The 20,735-nt window shown below is 36.2% G+C and overlaps 3 protein-coding genes across 5 annotated transcripts in view; 1 reads left to right on the forward strand and 2 right to left on the reverse strand.

Annotated features, from left to right (window-relative positions):
• LOC105171494 (protein ALWAYS EARLY 3-like) lies at positions 1,015-13,189 on the forward strand. 3 transcript variants are annotated; one of them, XM_020697301.1, is made up of 22 exons: positions 1,015-1,194; positions 1,563-1,677; positions 2,221-2,331; positions 2,987-3,085; positions 3,357-3,419; positions 4,088-4,165; positions 4,585-4,771; positions 5,283-5,548; positions 5,618-5,981; positions 6,496-6,570; positions 7,154-7,431; positions 7,518-7,574; positions 7,891-8,202; positions 8,284-8,462; positions 8,571-8,853; positions 9,657-9,881; positions 10,350-10,511; positions 10,809-10,952; positions 11,059-11,277; positions 11,810-11,914; positions 12,001-12,096; positions 12,210-13,189. In XM_020697301.1, the coding sequence occupies exons 3-22, from the start codon at positions 2,227-2,229 to the stop codon at positions 12,372-12,374; spliced, it is 3,462 nt and encodes a 1,153-aa protein (XP_020552960.1). In that variant the 5' UTR covers positions 1,015-1,194; positions 1,563-1,677; positions 2,221-2,226; the 3' UTR covers positions 12,375-13,189. The 3 variants fall into 3 exon arrangements, with proteins under 3 accessions (XP_020552960.1, XP_020552958.1, XP_020552959.1); XM_020697299.1 differs by lacking the exon at positions 1,563-1,677; XM_020697300.1 differs by lacking the exon at positions 1,015-1,194 and having other exon boundaries at positions 1,246-1,677.
• On the reverse strand, positions 12,824-15,256 carry LOC105171492. Its single transcript, XM_020697302.1, has 5 exons — positions 15,105-15,256; positions 14,538-14,692; positions 13,577-13,635; positions 13,300-13,410; positions 12,824-13,219 (listed from the first exon to the last, which is right to left on the reverse strand). Exons 1-5 carry the CDS (start codon positions 15,197-15,199, stop codon positions 13,160-13,162), a joined length of 480 nt encoding a protein of 159 aa, XP_020552961.1. The 5' UTR covers positions 15,200-15,256; the 3' UTR covers positions 12,824-13,159.
• LOC105171495 (sucrose nonfermenting 4-like protein) overlaps positions 16,073-20,735 on the reverse strand; it is an 8,616-nt gene continuing 3,953 nt past the window's right edge. The window contains exons 7-13 of the mRNA XM_011092634.2: positions 18,555-18,689; positions 17,818-17,962; positions 17,523-17,696; positions 17,278-17,341; positions 17,108-17,177; positions 16,852-16,966; positions 16,073-16,653 (exon numbers count right to left, since the gene is read on the reverse strand). Coding sequence (XP_011090936.1) covers positions 16,559-16,653; positions 16,852-16,966; positions 17,108-17,177; positions 17,278-17,341; positions 17,523-17,696; positions 17,818-17,962; positions 18,555-18,689 — 798 coding nt within the window. The 3' untranslated portion in view covers positions 16,073-16,558. The remainder of the gene's footprint in view (positions 16,654-16,851; positions 16,967-17,107; positions 17,178-17,277; positions 17,342-17,522; positions 17,697-17,817; positions 17,963-18,554; positions 18,690-20,735) is intronic.

Genomic DNA, 20,735 nt, shown 5'->3' on the forward strand with positions numbered 1-20,735 from the left:
AATACATGAATAATAATATAAATACCCGTTTAACTTCATTACAAAAGGGGTATACAAAAATAAATTGAAATATCTTATATTTAGAGATTGTTCAACTATGTTGGATCGCTTGTAGGCTTGGGAACAAGTCTGGATTTTTCAGATCCTCGCCATGAATCCACACTATTTGAGTAAAAAATAAATTGCGTATCGACGAGCAACATGTCAAAACAGATAGGACTCATATGGAATTATGACGAGTCTTGAGTCTATCCTAACCCACACTGTGTTTGCATCTTATTTATTTATTTTTACATATTTTCAACTGTTTGCCTTTTGGTTGTTTCACATCAAAGATAATTTTTTTCAATGTTATTTATTGATTTGTTTTTATGTGTGTTTAAAACACATATGCTTAACAAATGGAGTTTAGGTTCTTGAAACTTAGTTGGTTTCAAGTATATTTTTTAAATATAATATTAAATGCATGTACGAAAAAAATACAAATTGTATTTTTTATTTTTTAATCATATAAGTTGAAAATAAAGACCAAAAAGCTCTCCCTACTTACTCAATCTATTGGGGAGGGGGAAGAATAATAGGGTCGGACCCGTTTCCACGGGTTATGTACTAGAATACGATAAAAAAAAGTTAGAATGGAATATTTTCAAATATATTCAACGTGCCTCGTTGGTATTCTTAATGACTTACTAAATAATAAAATAACAATTTCAGTATATATAATCGCTTTGCTACATGAATTAAAATTTTGGCTAAATTTCCAAAATTATATTAATTATTCAATAAATAAAAAATGGAAGGGAAGGAATCTTTTTATTTGACTATTATTACTCATTAGGCCTAAGGTTGGACCAATGAGCAATGAATTTAAAAATGTGGTGGAGAGAAGTAGAGAAACCATATCTCGAGGGACTGCATCTGCAATTAAATAACCCTTTGAAAACAAAATTCTGAACACCCAATACAAATACAAAGAGTAGAGTTTCGCGGCTATTACCCCCACAGCGGAAATTAAATTAAAATAATTTTCATTCCTCCTCCCACCCTTCTCTCTCTAAAACACTCCCCCTTTCTCTCTCTAAAGTCACACTCTACGCACAAAATTCGTAATCTCATCTCTTTCGCTAGCATTTGTTCATAAATTTCAAATCTCCAGCTTTTTCTCCAATGCGGTGAATTGAATTTATCGGAAAGGTAAAGAGGAAGAAAAAGGGGTGGTTTTTTTTTTTTTTTTCTTTCTTTCTTTAGTTTTAGCTGATCTTTTGGTTTCATTTCATAACTGAGTTTTTGAATTTGAGTTGTATGTAGTTAGGGTTTTAAGTGATTGTTCCTTAATTTTCTTTTTTTGTGATTCTTGCTGGTTGTCGTTGATCAAAGGTGCTTCTTTTCTTTCTTCTTTTTTTTTTTCGGTTTTTTGGCTGCGAATTTGAGGCTTGTTCTGTATCTGAGTTGTTTTCTTGTTGATTTCACCTTTTGTGTCCTTGATTTTGCTGGAAAGTCGTAAAGGTCGTTGATTTAAGTTTTTGAAGTGCGTCTAATTTTGAATTTTGAGGATCTTTTAGCTGAGTGTCTTTGAGTGAACTCTGTCCGCGTTCGGGAGGTGATGTCGCATGTATATGAATGTGGCGGAATTGGCGTTGAATGTAAAATTGGAGCTATCATCTACTTCAATATTGAGTACGTCTTAAAATGTCTTAATTTATTTGTTTTTAAGTTATCCAGGATTTAATCACTTCTCTTGGCTAGTTTTCTATGTGGGTTTCTCTCTCTCTCCTCTATCTTCATTTTTCTTAGCTTCACAATTTATTTTTCTTTTTGGATGTTTTTTTTCCCTTAATTTTAATGCAGATTCCTTTTTTTTTTTTGGTGCTCATGTGACATTGCTTTAGTTAGATTTCAAGATAATTTTAAACGTCGAAATGGGTTTTGCAAATTTTATATATGTTTTTTTTCTGTGTTTTGTTTCTGCTATTCCGTGGTCCTAACAAGTATTTAATTCTGATTGTAAGTTTATTTGCCGCATTTTTACTTGTTCTGTTGAATAATTATTCATGGACGAGGATTCAGATAATTTTCTTGAGGAAAGTTGTGAGATTCTTCTTTGGGATTATAGTTACTTGTAGTTCCATAAAAAAACTTTAAGGTATTTATGCTCTCTATGTTTGTTCACATTTTTACTTTCTAATTTTCTTGACTATTTGTGATTTGGTTCTTGGTTAGCTGATAATGGGCCCCACGAGAAAGTCTAGAAGTGTGAATAAGCGATATTCTCAAGTGAACGAAGTATCTCCTAGCAAAGATGGAGATGGTTCTAAAAGAAGCAATAGTCGTGTGAGTTTCTGATGAATTATTATATTTCCTGTTACGTTTCACTTCCCCTGCTGAAAACTCACTCCTTGCTTGAGCTTGCACATGCCTTTTCATAGTTATCTTCAACTGGATTTATGATATCATTATCTTTTTTTATCATTTGTATAGTTGCTCACTACATAACATAGAAACTTTTGTCTTGAGTCTCACATCACTTTGGTTGTTATGGAGGTCCGTAGCATGAGTTTTCCTGCTGCATAGACTTTCTTGAGCTGTGGATCTCGTATAGATAATGGGCTATTTTTCCACTCACTTTTCTCCATTTTTGTGATTCAGACCTCCCATATATAGACTAGTAGGTAAATTCTTTTCAAGAAACTTAACACAAGTTTTGGTGATTGAGGTCTGTCCTGTGAGTTGGGATGCAACTTAGAAAGAGACCTTAGCTTACAATTACAAGGTTGCAAAAACGCTCCTACTTCCATTTCATTTATTATGTATGTAACACTGACATGTGAGTTGTAACTTGAGGTATTGCCAGCTTGAATCTTATAACAAGCTGTTACATCCGGCTCTGGCATGATCTCCCACCGGAAGTTATACCCAGTCATGCATGGTTACTGGGTTATGCATGTGCAGCAGCAGAATAACTATCTTTTTTTATTTTTTAATGCAGAAAAGGAAGTTGTCTGACATGCTTGGGCCTCGATGGACCATGGAAGAGCTAACTCGTTTTTATGATTCTTACCGCAAGAATGGTAAAGATTGGAAAAAGGTTAGTTCAAATTTATGTTAGACCTATTGACTAGTACATGCATGAACGACTGGTTTAATTTGTTACCAAAAAGTTATTTTACGTAAAAGTTATCCAATCTTTTCAAGATAAATTCGAGCAACGCTTTCTAGGTAACCTTAAAATCACAAACGAAGATCTATTGGACCTGATCCTTTCATGGTTTAAGCAGGGATTATCATGCCTTTCTGTATGAGCTAGTTTGTTGATTGCCACAAGCTTGTCTTTATCTTTGTTTTTGGCACTGGTACAGGTGGCCAACGCTGTGAAAAATCGATCTTCAGAAATGGCAGAGGCTCTTTACACAATGAACAGGGTACATTCTGGTTTTTGATTTATTTTGTTGAGAGTAATTACAAGATCAGTTCTGTTTTCGTGCTACAAGCATTATTACTTATTTTCGACTCTCTCTGTCACACACTATTTTATCTATGAAAATTCTCTCTTTCTTTTGGACTCCTATTTCAAGGCTATTCGTGCCTAGAGAGAGCACCTCTATATGGTCTATGACAAATGGTTTTGTACAAACCTTTGTTCCTTACCTTTGGCTCTAAAATTTATATTGGCCTAGGATGAGCTTAAGATGTCAACATCAGATGATCCTATTTATCGATATCTAGTAAATAATTGCATTAATTGAGACTCCCATGCAGCCTTGACTTTAATGTTTGGAATGTCATAGTACGTCAAAGTGAAATGACTTAAGATATAGGCATCTGTATCATATGCACAATAGCAAGAGATAGTTGTTTCTTAATGAACGGACTACAGAGATTATATGTTTAGAGAAATAGTAGTTTTGACATGGTAGTTTTTAAGATAGTGATGATCTATTCTCAGCACTTTAATAAACTAAAACCGACACTAAGTCTAAAATTTGAAAGTTGTCTGAGTTTCGACATCACAACATGATGAGACTGCATATCACCATGCTTCAACTACAATTGTATTGTTTTTCACTTATTTTCAGGTCTTAAATTTCAGGCGTACTTATCTCTTCCACACGGAACTGCTTCTGCAGCGGGGTTGATTGCTATGATGACTGATCACTACTGCAATTTGGTGAGACTATTTTCAATTCGATTATCAAGCTGATAGCTGCAGTCAACTTTATGTCATCAAGTGCTTAAATACTACCATAACATAATTAATAATTAACATATGTGACAAAAGCAGTTAGGTTTTGTTTACATTCTTATTTCTTTCCCTGTTCCTCAAGCATGTTTGTGCTCCAGCTTTCTGTATGCCTGGCTGAATTCTAGTTACAACTCGGTATAGCTTATATACTCTGATATTTTTATTCAAGTTTGTATATATAATCAATAGAAATTCAGTAGTAATGGTGGCTCATAATTTTGTGGGGATGGAAATTCATTTTTCGAGTTATCTTGTGGTATGTCAATTTTCCTCTGATTTCACCGAACAGGATTACTAGTATCTTTTGATGACATGTGTACTATGTGTTATTCTTGGTTTGACAGGCAGGAACTGATAGTGACCAAGAAAGCAATGATGGAGTGGAATCATCTCAAAAGACTCAGAAGCGTGCTCGTGGCAAAGTCCAACCTCCTACCTCTAAACCATCAGCCGATCCATTTGTGCCGCATTCTCCAACCATAACCTCAAATTATGGTTGTCTGTCATTGTTAAAGAAGAAACGCTCTGGTGGTATGTTAAAATGAAGACAAATCAAGAGTTGGTTTATTATTGCTATGCTTTACAACTCATATACTGAACCTTTGTTTGGATTCATGTATCTCTGCTGCATAGTTTGTAAGTAGGCACAATACCTGCATATAAATACATAAAACTTGAAATGGGTATATTTCTTTGGAACATTTACATGTCTTCTCAGGATTACAAATTTGTAGCTGAATTTCCTTTTATGCATAAGAATCATCTTGGAATTCCTTGTAGTTCTTTGTGTGAATTTCTCTTTTGGCCCATGGTATCATATGCATTTTCTATCCCTTTTAATGTTTATATCATAGTGGACATTCTATGTCTCGTGGTAAATTGTCTTTTCTTTCCCGTCTGCACAGTACTTCTTCTCAAATTAAAGAGAGTTCACAAGTTTTTCTCTTGTTTTCTTTCTTTTCCCCATTGCTTTCTTGCTGCTATTCACTGATGTACAATAAGCTATCTTTCTGAGAATATATTGTATGGACTTTCCTTTTAGGAACCAGACCTCGTCCTGTTGGAAAAAGGACTCCAAGGTTCCCCGTCTCATATTCATATGAAAATATCAATGGGGAAAAATATTTTTCTCCAACAAGGCAAGGCTTGAAACTCAAGGCCAGCACTGATGACGATGAAGTAGCTCATGAAGTAGCCATAGCTTTGGCAGAGGCATCGCAGAGAGGTGGTTCTCCTCAGGTTTCTGGAACTCCCAGTAAAAGAGCTGAAAGTGTCATGTCATCACCTTTTAGGCATGCTGAAAGAAAGGTAATGGTTTCAACTTATTTACCTAAAACAATTTCTTTAGCCAACTTAAAGAATTGCTGTTGGTCACAGAATTCTGTAGCAGAAATGGTCAATGCCAAGCCCTTGGCTGCTGACACGGATGAAGAGGATTTGGAAGGAAGCACAGAAGCTGACACTGGCGAGTTGTCTGGGTATAAGCCTTGCATGACGGAATCTGCAAGTTTCCTTACAACAAGGCAGAAGGGGACTAAAGTTGAAGGGAAGAAGATTGAAGTTGATAACAATAATCAGAGTCATTTGGATAACATCAACGAAGAATGCAGTGGAACAGAGGAAGGTCAAAGGTTAGGTGCAACAAGTGGGAAATTTGATGTAGAGGTTAATAACACCAAGAATTCGAGGTCCTTCATGCAGAGTCAAAAAAAGAAGAGCAAAAAGGTTCTTTTCGGAAGAGGTGCGGCAATTCTTTTTATTCCTTTCTGGGTTAAGCTTTGAATCCTTGTTTATCTCTCTGAAATTTGTGTAGCCAGATTATAGGACTTTGTATTTGATGTGTTGGTTATATTCAGAAAGAAAGTTTCTGATTCATGTCTTCAGCATAGTGATAGTTATATATCTGTCTGTAACTGATTGTTTTATGGAGTCCGGAGCTAGTATTTATAGAAATAAGTGATACTCGGCAGAACTTGCTTGCTTATGTTTCAAGTTGCTTAATATAATTAATGTTCCTTTTCCTATGTTGCGTAGCCCCTATAGTTCTTATGAAATAAGTGCATAATACATGCGAGTATAACTACAACCTTGTTAGTGCATTAGTCAAATGCCTTCTTGCATGTGGAACCTGAGATGTTAAGATAGGCTTTTGTCTTTCAGACATTTATTTGGGCCTAGGGACTATAAGTGCTAATTTCACTGAATATACTATTTTACTCAACAATCTGTTCAATAAAAGATGTTGATCTTTTTAGATGAAGGCCCCGCGTTTGATGCCCTGCAAACTCTGGCTGATCTGTCATTGATGATGCCAACAGAAAATGAAGATGGTATGTAATCTGCGTGCACATTTTTTTATTTTAAATAATCTATGATGGCTGTGAAATTTATTGCATATATTTCAATTCTGCTTTGTTGGTTTCCTTCTTGTTTGCTTTAACATGTGTAATCATCTACTTCTCTGCAAGATGCATATTGTGATTGTTGCTTTGTACGCCATTGTACTTCTTGTATGGTGTCTGCATATAGATCCATCATGGTTTGCACAATTTCCTTAGAATGTGGGGACTTTTAGGGTTCTGATGATGATAGTGCCTCAGTTATCTTTATTGAAGGTTGTGATTTTCAATGCTGTTTTCTTCAGTAAGCAGTTAATTTCATTATAAGGAGGTAAACCTGGGAGATTAATCAATTTTTCCAATTTCCATCTTGGATGTTTGGTCTGGTTGTAAGCCTATTAGGATTTTGAATTTATTTGTTAGAGAAAAGATTAAGATGTTTCCATTAGATGACATTGTGAAGTTCATGGATTACATCTGGTGTAATTCTTTATTTGATTTCTCTGCAATCAGATATATATTATGAATTTACTTGTATGCTCTTGGTTGATTGAACTATTTTTTCATTTATCAGAATCAAGAGTGCAGTTTAAAGATGAACATGATGATCATGTCGGTGAATCTGTACCATTAGAAGCTCTGCCAGCAAACCAGCCAAGAGAAAAACGTAGATCCTCGGGCGTAAGAATGAAAGGGCATCTTGTATCAAGTTCTGAAGTTGCTCCCAGCAAAACATCAAAACCTGGAAAAAGTTCAATTTTTGATGTTAGTTCTGTTCCTGAAGAAAACCACGATTCTCATCAGCCTATCACCAAAACAACGAGAAAAAAACCAAAAATGCAAGTATCTAAGGTGAGAAAGGCATATTTCTTTTTCGTCACTCGTCACCATTGTGAACTTGATCTCTGGCATGGTTAGTTTACCGAATTAATTTGCAGATTCAAAAATCTGAAGCTCATCCGGATATTCATCTTGGTGAATCTCTGGGGAGTGAGGTACTTTACTTTTGCTCTATGCTTTTACTGTTTTTAACATTATTATTAACTTTATTACTCTTTCAAGATAATTATGGATTGAATCTCTTCAGAGTAGATATGCACATCATTTATTTTTCATTTTCTTAAATAGGTGGAATTATAAAAATCTGAAATTCAATGATTCTTTAGAAATTTGCTGGTGTTGGATGCTAAAAAGTTCTACTTGTGATTGGTTTAAAAACTTCTTCTTTATTGGTCTCAAATAGCTTAGTCACCTCCCAAGTAATTTGGTTCTGTAGTGAACTCACTGAATGGTAATGCTGTTTTCCCTTAGGTTGGAGATGCAGGGAAGAAATTAACGAGCAAGATCAAGAAATCAGCCCGAAGCAGTTCACCAAAATTGATGAAAATTTCAGAAAATTCTTCCAGTGCTGATCTACGGAAAGAAGGGAGCGATTCAGCCCAATCAGACATACAGGTTCCTGTGGTTAACCAGGTCAATTTACCTACTAAAGTTAGAAGCAGGCGTAAAATGAACCTGAAAAAACCACAGATTCAGAAAGATTTGAAATTTCCGGATAAAATCTCTGATGACCAGAGTAATCTGCCTTTTGGTTCACTCCATAACACAGCATTTAATTTAAAGGTCTGGTTTTCTTCAATTCCTTCACTTCTGCAGTTTGATAACTGAAATATTAGTTTTCACTTTTCCTATTCTGTCATACAGGAAAAACTGTCTAATTGTTTGTTGAATCAGCGTTTGAGGAGATGGTGCACTTATGAATGGTTCTATAGTGCCATTGATTATCCATGGTTTGCAAAAAGCGAGTTTGTTGAATATTTGTATCATGTTGGATTGGGTCATGTTCCAAGATTAACTCGTGTGGAGTGGGGTGTCATAAGAAGGTATACTTATGCAGTTTTTAATAGTTCAACTTTTTGGCTGTTGATCATCTAAGCCGGATGGTCCAAAAGTATGGCAATGCATCACTCTTTACCCTAATGTTAAAGCAGTTCTCTTGGTAAACCACGACGATTTTCGGGGCAATTCCTGAAGGAAGAAAAGGAGAAGCTTAATCAGTATCGGGATTCCGTTAGGAAACATTACACTGAGCTCCGTGAAGGCGTAAGGGAAGGATTGCCGACCGACCTTGCAAGGCCTTTGTCAGTTGGACAGCGTGTCATTGCAATTCACCCCAAAACAAGAGAGATTCATGATGGAAGCGTGCTAACTGTTGATCACTCAAAATGTCGGGTACAATTTGACCGGCACGAACTAGGGGTCGAATTTGTCATGGTATTCTACTTACTGACTTGCAGCTTGTTCTCATGATCTCATTGTATATTGATGTTTTACAACTGAAATCCACACTATTGCTTAAATATAATAAATGCACTACTAAAACTCTCGGACTAAGTATTTCTAACCTTTTTAAGGTTATTTTTCACCAGATAATCTGAACCTACCTGCAGTTCTTAGATCGAGCCTTTATTCTTAACTTCCTTTTTCTTAGTTATTATTTTCTCTAGTTGTTGAAAAAGATAGGCACAACTGGGTATATCTACACATGAAAGTTAATAGACATGAAAGGTTGAAGCATATTTGCTATCCGCTTCACCACAAGGTTGAAGCATGATTTACTATCCCCTTCCCCAAAGGGTTGAAGCATAATTTAGTACCGATTTCATGAAAACCATTGTGTTAGTTATTGAATATGTTTTCTATACTATAGGCATTAAATAATAAAGAAAAACTCATGGTAACCATTTGAGCCGATGAAATCCGGTACTTCATGGTGGACCTACCTGTATCATTTTCTGGTCCAATGGCATATCTTGCTCTTATGCATGTTCGATGTAAATTATCTGCTAAGCTCCACTTTAGTTGTGTCTGATTCGAGATGACCTTTGCCGATCTCTGTGTAAAGAATAATATTTTATGGGAGAGAATGTGAATGGACAACCTAATGACTATTTGTTAATGCTTTAGCATTTTCTGTTTTCTGCAAAAGACTGAATTTTGCTTCTTTTATTCTGTTTATTTTCCTTCTGTTTGCTTTTGTTTCTTTGTGTGGTTTATGCAACTCTTTTGCTTGCTAGGATATTGACTGCATGCCCTTAAATCCTTTGGAGAATATGCCTGCTTTGCTTGGAAGACACACAGTGGCAGTTGATAAATCTTTTGAGAATTTCAATGAACTACAAATACATGGACGAGCAAAAGAGCACATCAAGCTTTCCCCTGGTGACAATCTGGATAGCATTGATGGTATTTCTCAGTTGCCTCCATTAGCTAATCCTGCCATTTTGTTGGACCAGACAAAGGCATGAATTCTCTCCCTAATTTTCTTCTAACTAATTTGCATTATATATTCATTTCTACTCAAGTTCAGTTACCATTTTAGCCTCATGGATAGATACATTACAAAAAACTCAGCAGTGTCAACATTGCCAACATTATTGGAGTCTTTGGGAAATTTTGAACTATTATTAGTTGGAACTTTCTATTGCTTGGAATATTTATATGTTATTTGTTATTGCTGATGCATTCTAATTTTGACTTTAAATATGAGCTATTTATATGATTGAAAACCTCTAGGTAGTTCTGGAAAAAATTATTTAGTGGAGAATGATCTTATTTACGTGAGCTTGCTGATCTGTAAAAAATAGTGAATTGGCAGTTTTTCATCTGACTATGTATTGCATTTCATTAATGGCTCTCTGCTTCTCACTAGCAAAAGATTATAAGTTCAGTGTAGAACAGAGTATCTCAAGTAAGATTCTGTTCACCAGGTTGCTTCTGCAAATACCAATGTGCAGACAAGGATTGGACCTGCTGATGCTGCAACTTACCAGCAGATGGCATATTCTCAGCCTAGTACACTAGCTCATGTCCAGGCAAAGGAAGCTGATGTTCAAGCTCTTGCTGAGCTGACTCGTGCTCTTGATAAAAAGGTATCAGTCTTCCCCTGATGATCTGTTTAATATGTTGTTGTCAACTCAATCAGCAGCCTTCTTTCTTGATTATCTAACAGTTAATACATGGATTTATAAGTATCTCTCAATAATGACATTATTTGCTGTTTTATGGATGGATTATGCGGGTTTGTTCTCTCAGCCATTAAGTATGTTAGTATCTTTTTCATCTGAACGCCATTACTATATGATAATAATTGGAGCATCCTGCTGTGTACCGGAATTAACATCAGTGCATTAGAATGCTCATTCTTTTGTTTGCACTCATATATGCAGGAAGCTATTGTTCTTGAGTTGAGGCGCATGAATGATGATGTGTTAGAAAATCAGAAGGATGGTAATAGCTTTTTGAAAGAGTCAGAGCCATTTAAAAAGCAGTATGCTGCAGTACTTATACAATTGAATGATGCCAATGAGCAGGTATTAATCATCATACAGGAGACCTAACACCTTCATTTTTCCTCATATTGGCAAATCTTGTTGCATTTGGATCACAATAATTGTGGAACAACTTTTTTTTTGGCAGGTTTCTTCAGCTTTACATTGCCTGAGAGAACGGAACACATATCAAGGTAAATGTCCACTTACATGGCCGGGGCCGGTGAGCAATCATGCTGATGCTGGTGGCACATTGAACTCCTCTGATCGTTCTGCATATCAAACTCAAGAATCAGGATCAAATGTGAATGAAATCATGGATAGCTCAAGAACTAAAGCCCGAAAAATGGTGGATGTAGCTATGCAGGTAAGGAAGGCATTCAATTCTGTATTTCAATTGCCTCCTCTTTAGTCTTAAGTGCTTCGATGTTTTGTGATAAACATGTTGTAGTCAAGCCATTGTGTGAGAGAGTCAATACTTTGAATTTGGTCCAGAACCTGATGTTAACATAGACTAGCACTTGTTTCTGACATTTATCTTGGTTTGGCTTTTTGGATGACAAAAATGTTTCAGAAAACTATCTGAAGTACATTTTACTTCTGACTAGCCTCAACTAGTATAAAATTCAGCGAATTGGTGAAAGTTGAATTCCTCACTTAGGTGTAAGATTCCAAAAGACATGGTGCCTCCTATTGTCAGCATAATGTGAAAGGATACTGTAATTTAGACCAGCAATGAATGCTCTCTGTATGATCTCATTTGTTTTTCCTTTGGTAATTTTTTTATATCTTTTCCTGTTGTTGCACACAACACAAGCAGAATGAAATGCAATAATCTCTTGGAATAACAGCCACTTTCTATCAAATTGATTTTGAAGAGATTTTTCATATTTTTATAGGCAATATCATCACTGAAGAGTCGGGAGGATACCATCGAGAAAATTGAGGAAGCTATTGATTATGTAAATGACCGGCTTCCCTCGGACGATTCTTGCATGCCAGTGGTTAGTTCGTCCACCTTAACTCTGTAACTCACGGTTATCCATTCTGTCATGATCTGTTGATTTTCTGAATGTGAAAAATGTTACAGGCATCCGATCCTAAATTAATGAATTCATCCGATATCTACACTCAAATTCCTTCAGAGCTGATTGGAAAATGCGTAGCGACTTTGCTCATGATTCAGGTGAATTGTAGGAAGATAGCAAACACTCACCCCTCCCTGGATTAGATTCCTGACACAGGTGGTTGCATATTGTCCCCAAAGTGCTGATAAAATCATCTTTTGTATAATTGCAGAAGTGTACAGAAAGGCAGTTCCCTCCATCAGATATTGCAGAGATACTAGATTCTGCTGTAACAAGTTTACAGCCACACAGTTCTCAAAACCTTCCTGTTTATACAGAAATACAGAAGTGCGTGGGCATCATCAAGAACCAAATATTGGCACTAATACCGACTTAGTCAAATAACCTGTGATGGATGGAGGTTCTCTATGTATCTGCCTTATAGATAGTTAAGTTGGGCTTCATTCAGCTCTAAAGCTAGACCCTTTTCCCTTGGCTTCATAGGTCAAATGGATTAGCACTTCTACAACTTATTTCTGTCAGTTCTTACTACTAACTCTTATCCGGTAAATGAGCGTAGAAGGTTGACATAAACATTAGTGTCATTGCTCATTAATTCTGTTTAGTAGTGGCTTTGATTGAATAGCTTGTATTTTACATTGAGTAGGGGATTGTCTTAGCAAAGTTGTAAATTAATTGGAGAAACAGTTGAAAGAGCAATAAATTAATGATATTTGCCTGGTTTTCCAGCTCTGTAATTATCAGGCCCTAGATAACAACCATTGGGTCACATTAGAATATATAGGATGAACAAGAATTATAAAGACTTAAGATAACCCAAAGGTGTGGCCTAATCGGTTCAGAACATTCCAGAATTTTTCAGTATTGCTGTAACACTTTGCAACTTGGAACAATTGAAGTGTCACTGAATGTAAGCATGGCTAAAGTGGGCTTTGTGCTTCAAGCTTAAAAGGACTGGACAACAGTGAAAAACAACGTTTATATTCATCTATTCTAACAAACTTAGTTCGTGCTTTCTTTTTCAGATTGTAATCCAGAAAGTAAAGAAAAAGGCATTTTTTTTGGAGCTAATGGGTCTCACAATCCAAGATCCTAAGTTCCATGTTTAACAGATTCAGCTTCCCGTGCATCTGCCGATAACACTCCAAACTTCGATGTAGATCATAGTTTCAGCTTCTTTTTCGGTCTTTTTGATGTATTGGCAATGGAATCCTCAAGTTTCTGCAGAAGCATGGAGGACCTCACCATTTTGATACTAAGATTAATATCAACTAACAAATGGAAGCGAACATACAACATACCTTTTGTTTATTTTTTTTATTCTTCTCCTTCTTTTCCTTCTTTTTCTGTTTCTTCTTCTGCTTATGCTTCTTCATCACAGAGGTCTCTGTTTTCTCTTCTCCATCAGAGTCCTATCAATTTCACGAAAGGGATTCAACAACAATATGATAAGAAAAAAGAAACAGTAACAGAACTCTGCAGATTTAAGTTATCATATCATGGGGACTCCGAAAAGCTCCCCCCACCTCTGGGTGGTTTAATTTAAAAAAAAAAGTTATCATATCATGAAAAAGGCACCTCAGAGTCCCCAAAAGTATTGACATGCTGAATCATTCTTCCTGATGTTGAAGTTCCACCTGAATAATACATAAGGAGATTTAGCATGATATCTTTAATAAGCAAAGTGGAGACACGAGTATACAATGAGATTGTATGGGCATGAGTTTGCTACAATGTTTATTTACTCCAATTATGACCACAAGAAAGAAGACACAATAATATTTTTTTCCAAAGAGAATTTTAAGGACAAAAGAAACCAATATGGAATTGGTGGCTTTCTACATCACATCTGGATTAAATATATGTTGAAGTTTTGGCAGGCTGAGTTGCAGAAAGACAATTCACATTTGTTATGGAACTGCCTGCGTACTTAAGAAAAGAGAAGGCCGAACATGTGCTTGCTCGTTAATCAATCCAACTCTAAAACACCCCACCCCCCCAACCACCACACATTCTTCCACACAGACACAGGGGATCACAAGCCTTTTTCTGACATAACTAAACAGACCTTTCTTTGGGTTTCTGGCAATCCTTTCAAGTTTCAAGAAACCAAGTATATCCTCTATGCCAAACTACTTGATTCTTCAGTTAAAGAAAAGAGAAATTTCTGAATCAGATACAAGGAAAAGTAAGAATCCAGTGGAATTCAATTTGCTAGCAAAATTGTAACACATACATCACAACCTAAAAAGAGAGAGAGCAGGACCAGACATGAAATCCAGGAAGTTGACACTAATGCTGCATTCAACACCGTTCTAAAACTTTTTTGAGCATTTTCCCATTCCAACTTTTAGCTTCCCAATAAAACACAACATACATCAACAAAGTCCTCAAAACTCAAAAAGTTTGAACGCATCAGCAATTCCATCACAAAAAGCAAACTTGTAGCTAAGTAATGATAGAACTACGCCTGACGAAAGAGAAAATTCAACCAAACATTTCAGCTTTGATGTAACTGAATAAAATGAGAAATCCATACTGCATTGAACAGTTTCTTTGGCATTCTTCACAGCTAATTCAACAAGCTTTGGATCCACAGAAGCCAACCCATTTGGCTCCTGAAGCTTTCTTTCAAGGAATTTAGCAAGAGCAGCTGCCTTGTTTGTCTTCAATGGCCCCCCAGGATGAGCCTGCCTTCACATAACAAAACCCTGAATATCAACACTTTCATAAACAACCACGCCACATAATAAAGGCAGCAACTAATATAAGTTCATATATGCAATTTATATGCATATATTTGCACCTGCACATACTTATAGCAGTGCATCTGGTAGAACATACCCTAATTGCCTATATCTTAGTCAACCACAAAAACATAATTCTCACTACGGATTTTACAAAATCAAATCGACTTGTGTAGGGTAATAATGAAGTATAATAATCAAACATGCGAAGCAAACTCAAAACCTAGAAAACATCTATCCCATTAATGAAGTTCGCGAGAAGAAACTAAATTAGTGAGAATAGCAAATTGATTAGGCTTATACACGCAACCTATTAACATTCATACGCAAGTAATGTATGTATGTAAAGGTTTAGGAACCTGGGTTGGGATCGGGTCTGAGTTGGCGCAGATGGAAGAGGAGCGAATTTGCTTCCTCTCAGAGCCCTTTTCTCCTCTTCCGTCAGACTTTCCATCTCTCTCTCCCCACCTTCTCTCTCAATGTGTATGTATATGTATAATGTATGTCCATTGTGTGTATAGAGAAGAGGATTTGAAGCCACGGAACCATTGAAACATATATGGATAAATTATGTTTTGGCCCCTTTACTTATTTTGACTTTCATGCTGGCCCCTTTACTTATTTTCCTTTTTTAATAAAAAAGTAAATTATCTATAATTTAACTTAATTACAATTACCATCTAATTATTCAAAAATTATTGATGTTCAGTATAATTATGTAAATCAAATTGAAAATTTTAATATTATCCTTACATCGTTAATCCTACAATGTATTATGCATTTACATGTAATAATATAATATAATATACATAAAATATGTTTTTTTTTCTTTTGGAAAAATAGTATTTATATACTCACAAGTCACAAGTTATGTATAATTAATTTCAGTAAGAAAAATCATATAGACAATATTTATTTAAGTAACCTTTACTAGTTTCCTATTTCATTACTTTGATGGGTTAATGAAACAACAATTTAGCTAAAGAAATCCTTCATAAGTTGCTATTATTAAAAGGGGGTTTTAGTTAAATCCAAAAGCAAATTTTCATCCATACACATGAAAATTCATATTTGTTGGATGAAACCCTATGGAAGGGGAGGGGGTTCTACTTTACTATTATTGTTATTAATAATTTTTTAAATAATAAAATTATATTTGTAATTAAATTCATTTCCTACCAAAAGGAGGTCTCAAATCATATTAATAATTTCAAGAAACAAGATTGTGATTAAATCAAAGTATAGGCTGCTAATACTAATTCACACGGGCACAATATTTGCCATCCTTACCACAAAACATACAACTGAAATGTGAAAGGTGAAGATATATCTTTGAACAAGTGCAGCATTTCTGTTATTTCTTCTTTTCAACAATGGCATAACACAGCAGGAGTAGACGAGTAATGTTAAAACTCTTGATCAACTGTTCTATGATCTTTGGTACTAACCGAAAAGCATCGCCACATGAAGAGTGAGGGTGATCCACACAACCACTCATTAGACAACCAAAGAAATGTCTCTGAATTAATAAAGATTACAATCATTCATCCACCCAACCATCTCTCCCTTATTGGTTCCCAAACTTCTACAGCGGTGCCGGCAACAACTAGCCGCTCCTGTATTTTCCTCCACAAAAAATCAGCTCAAATTTGGCAATCACTACTTAAGGGAGACCAGCGGTTTCTGGCAAACCCCAATATCGACCTAAATTCCTCGTTTTTTTGCCTATTAACTTGAACCAGGCCATGCGAGAGAGGGCAATCCAATCTTATATATGAAAGATATTGTTGGACCATTTGATGTTGCCATTGTTTTAACTGCCCAAGAGAAACCGGAAAATATCACTCAGCGTAATGATACCTTCCACGCGCTTGCTCCCAGCTTCAATAATAACGAGCCGTCTGACCCCTGCAAATAGCCGCGTGAAAAGTAATATACATAGGGACTTCGGGGAACAACATTTGCAATTAATAAACATCAGTCCAATTGTATGTGTGTACTACTGAAGGACCACCAAACAAATGACTGGTAAGTATGTGGAATGTCTTAAAAAAACAAGGGAAGACAAGAGAAGCGAATAAAAAAGGGAAGGAGAGGGGAAGGAACCTGGCTGGGATAATCTCTCCAAGACCTTGTGGAGTGGATCAGACCGCAAGCACATATGACATCTTTGATTGGTGTAGCCATATGTTGAAAAGGGGTCATCTCTGTACTGCAATGCCTATATATAAGAATTGGACAATATATGTAAGAAACAGAAGTATGTTGAAATAGGGCCAGCACATCTCTGTACTCATGCAAGGATAGATATAATTCAGGATAGATATAATTCAAGTCCCCTAAAAATACAATTAGCACGAACCTGATGAATAGTTGTTTCTTCAAGATTAATGTGTGTATAAATTTTGTCCTTTGCCAAAGTAGTTATGTCGCTGCAACAAACTATAACACATAAATACCAATTCCAAGTGGCAAGTGCTGAAAATATAACTCATATACCACAAGCATGGTATAACAGTACACAATACTAACCTCCGAGAATACACGTCCAATAAGGAGTCATTATCATCAACAATTGGGATCGAACTAACTTGTGCTGAGAGAAAACCATCCAGTTAATCACACAGAGAAAAAGTATTAAATGGTTAAGGGAAGGAGTAAGTTAATTTCTTCAGAAATAAGTCAACAGTTTTATGCCAGGAGAGTAGATTGTAAAGAAAGGATGAGATGAAGATTGCTTCTCACATGTGCTCCAATTGTTAGAGCATAGTAGATACCTTGGATTAATAAATTCAATGCTGAACTAAGTGAAGCATTCGGTCTCAACATTGCCAATGGCCGCCGATTTGGCTCTCCAATTTTTGGAACCCAAGTGCCTACAGGGATTGCAAAAAGTGGGAATTGAAGTACTGGTAGAGAGCTTGGTGAGTGCTTAAAAAACCGGCAAATACCTGTAAAGCAAGAGAAAATGTTGATATATCAAATATGAGCGCTTTTGGTTTCCTCAGAGTTGATACGCCTCAAGCATACACATATACTTATACACAGAAGTGGCTGGTTAATTTTCCTCACATTTTAGTATTCCGGAAAGTGAAGCAAGGTGCAGCAAATGTGGGTTTGAGCCACCCGCTGACGAAGAATGAAGGATGGGAACCGTAGCTACACCATTTTGCAAAATCTTCAAAGCAACTTCCTTCAAACTGTCATCTGGCCCAGCCTGAAATCCGGCAACCAAGTCAACATGAAATAGTAGCCTAAATACTAATTCTAGAATACAAGAGAAGAAATGTTGCTTGGAAAACCAAATAAATTTTTCATCAAACTAAAGTGCAAATTTGGGTAAGTCAAGGATAGAGGGAACATGTTTAATAATATATTACCACAGAGCAAATATAAGCATTTCCATAGATACTTAGAACACAACACATGCATGTTCTCATACCTATCACATAACCTATTTTTTCTTCACTGACAGACACTTGGGCTTTTCCCAACTTAAAACTCAATCAAATGATACACCTGCTCAGGAAATCATGGCAATACCGAAGTAAACAGCAGAAAGCCAAAAATGCTTCTAAGTATGTGGACAGCTTCAATCTTCCACAAGGGTGCCGAAGGCAAAACCAAGTTTTCTACTTATTGTTTCATCAGTATAGGTTATTGAAGAGAGAGAATCAGTGTGAAGAGCATAATCAGTAACCAAATTATCCATTCCATCCATACTTGTATCATAGCAAAATTTTCACTTTCCATGTGCAAGATGTACATATTTTTCATTCAGGAAATCAGTATTCAGTATGAATACTTACTTGTACAAGTTGTCTTGAAACAGCACTCCTTAGCCCATTAACTTGACTATTTAGATATGATTTTGCCACTTTCCAAGCAGCTATGGTGTGGGTCTCAAGCTCTTCCTCGGTCAAATTGGACCCATGGCTGCCAAGCTGCCACACATCAAGAACATCAACATATACATTTCAAGACTTTGCAGCACCATATGAGAAACTATGGTCCACACCCAGAGAAGAACTATTAGTTTCTGTAAGAACTACAATTAGGGAATTAGCATTACTTATTCCCTTTACAAACCAATCCTAAACCTACATCCAAAAGCATAGACCCCACCAATCATAATACACCAATGGTTGTGAGAAGAAAAGTCAAATGAGGCAAGAGAGAGGTCAGCAGTGAACAAGGATTCATGAAGCAAAACATCACAGGTGAAGAAGCACCAAATATATAGTTGGTCCAGTGAAATTTTCCAGACGCTCTATCATTTTTATCACTCAAGAAAACAAATTCTCATGAAGGACCAAGTCCTCATGGTTGTTACTGTCATACATCATAATGTAGCACATATCTAATATTAGTCACTGCAACATCCAATAACTCAAACATAACAAGTGTGATATCTGTGCCAGTTACAAGGTCAGAAAGCATCTTGCACAATTTTAGACGATCTTCTACTCATGGTGTCAGAGTTTTAGATAAGTGAGAGAGAAATAGAACACCAACATTTACTTGGTTCGGTCATATCACATACGTCCACGAGACAAATGCCCAAAGGGCTAAATCTTATTATTCTCTCTTAGTTTGATGATATAAGCTTCATCTATTTATATATGTGAATTACATATATGTATAACACAAAAATAAGGAAATATCTCCAAAATCAAATCATATAGATATCACAAGAGTCACTAAGAGTTTGTTGTGATTCTCTTCTGATTTTACAGTTATTTGGAGAATCAATTCTGATTCTCAACACTACCCTCAAGTTAGACATTGAGATCTTGATTGTGATGTTCAACTTGCACAACAAAAGTCAAAACTTTTCTTTCAGTGTGACACCAGGGGAGGTCATCGGAGGTCAAGGCGTCGTCATAACATGCACACGCATCCACAGTAGTGTAAATAGAAACATTAAGTCACACAGCCAACTTTAGGTGCAAAACACCAGTAGAAAGGCATTTACCCAATCAAAAGCAAGGTCGACCAGAAAAAAGAGACCGACAAACAATTTAGGTGTAGAACACCATAAGTAGTGAAAGGGGCTCAGCCCATCACAAGTAGAAAGGTCGGTTAGAGAATGAGACTGACACACACCCGTAGTAAAGACTTGGTGGAGCCAGTGTTGCCTGCATAGCACAGGCAGTGTTAGCACAGCAGTTAGGGTTTCAGGTGGTAGTTGCGGCGCGCAGCTAGGGTTTGAAAAGGCAGCGCAGTTACGACAGCAGCGGCGCGCTAGGGTTTCAGCAGGCGCTCTCTCTTTTTTTCTGTTCTTTTTTCTTTTGAGAAACCCGCTTTGATACCATGTCAGAGTTTTAGATAAGTGAAGAGAGAAACAAAAGACCAACATTTACGTGGTTTGGTCATACGACCTACGTCCACGAGACAAATGCCCAAAGGGCTAAACCATATTATTCTCTCTTAGTTTAATGATATAACCTCCACCTATTCCATATGTGTATAACATAAAAATAAGGAAATATCTCCAAAATCAAATCATATAGATATCACAAGAATCACTAAAATTTTGTTGTGATTCTCTTGTGATTTTTCAATTATTTGGAGAATCAATTCATGATTCTCAACACATGGATTAGCAAATATTTAAAAATGACACATTATTTGATATCCAAACACATTTTGAGGGGAGTTATCATTCACGCCTGTAAAAGTGATCCAAGTTCCCATACCCACTACAAACACTGGCTGGGAACTGCCGGACTAAGAGCTTCCAAATGTACACTAGTTATATGACCATAAACATATCTTTTACCACTCTTTTCATAATGATAACAGATATATTCTCCCTTTCTAGTTCAGGAAGTTGGAATCCAATATAAAATATTTTATCTGAACTTATTATTATAAGCCAGAAAAGCCCAAAACCACATACAACAGAGGAAAACTAATTTTTCTATGTAGAAAAGAAGCAAAGAGATTAGTAGAATGCAAGATGTCTAGTTACCTCATCAGGAAAGCAA

This window comes from Sesamum indicum, linkage group LG10 (assembly GCF_000512975.1).
Source record: "Sesamum indicum cultivar Zhongzhi No. 13 linkage group LG10, S_indicum_v1.0, whole genome shotgun sequence".
Taxonomy (NCBI): domain Eukaryota; kingdom Viridiplantae; phylum Streptophyta; class Magnoliopsida; order Lamiales; family Pedaliaceae; genus Sesamum; species Sesamum indicum.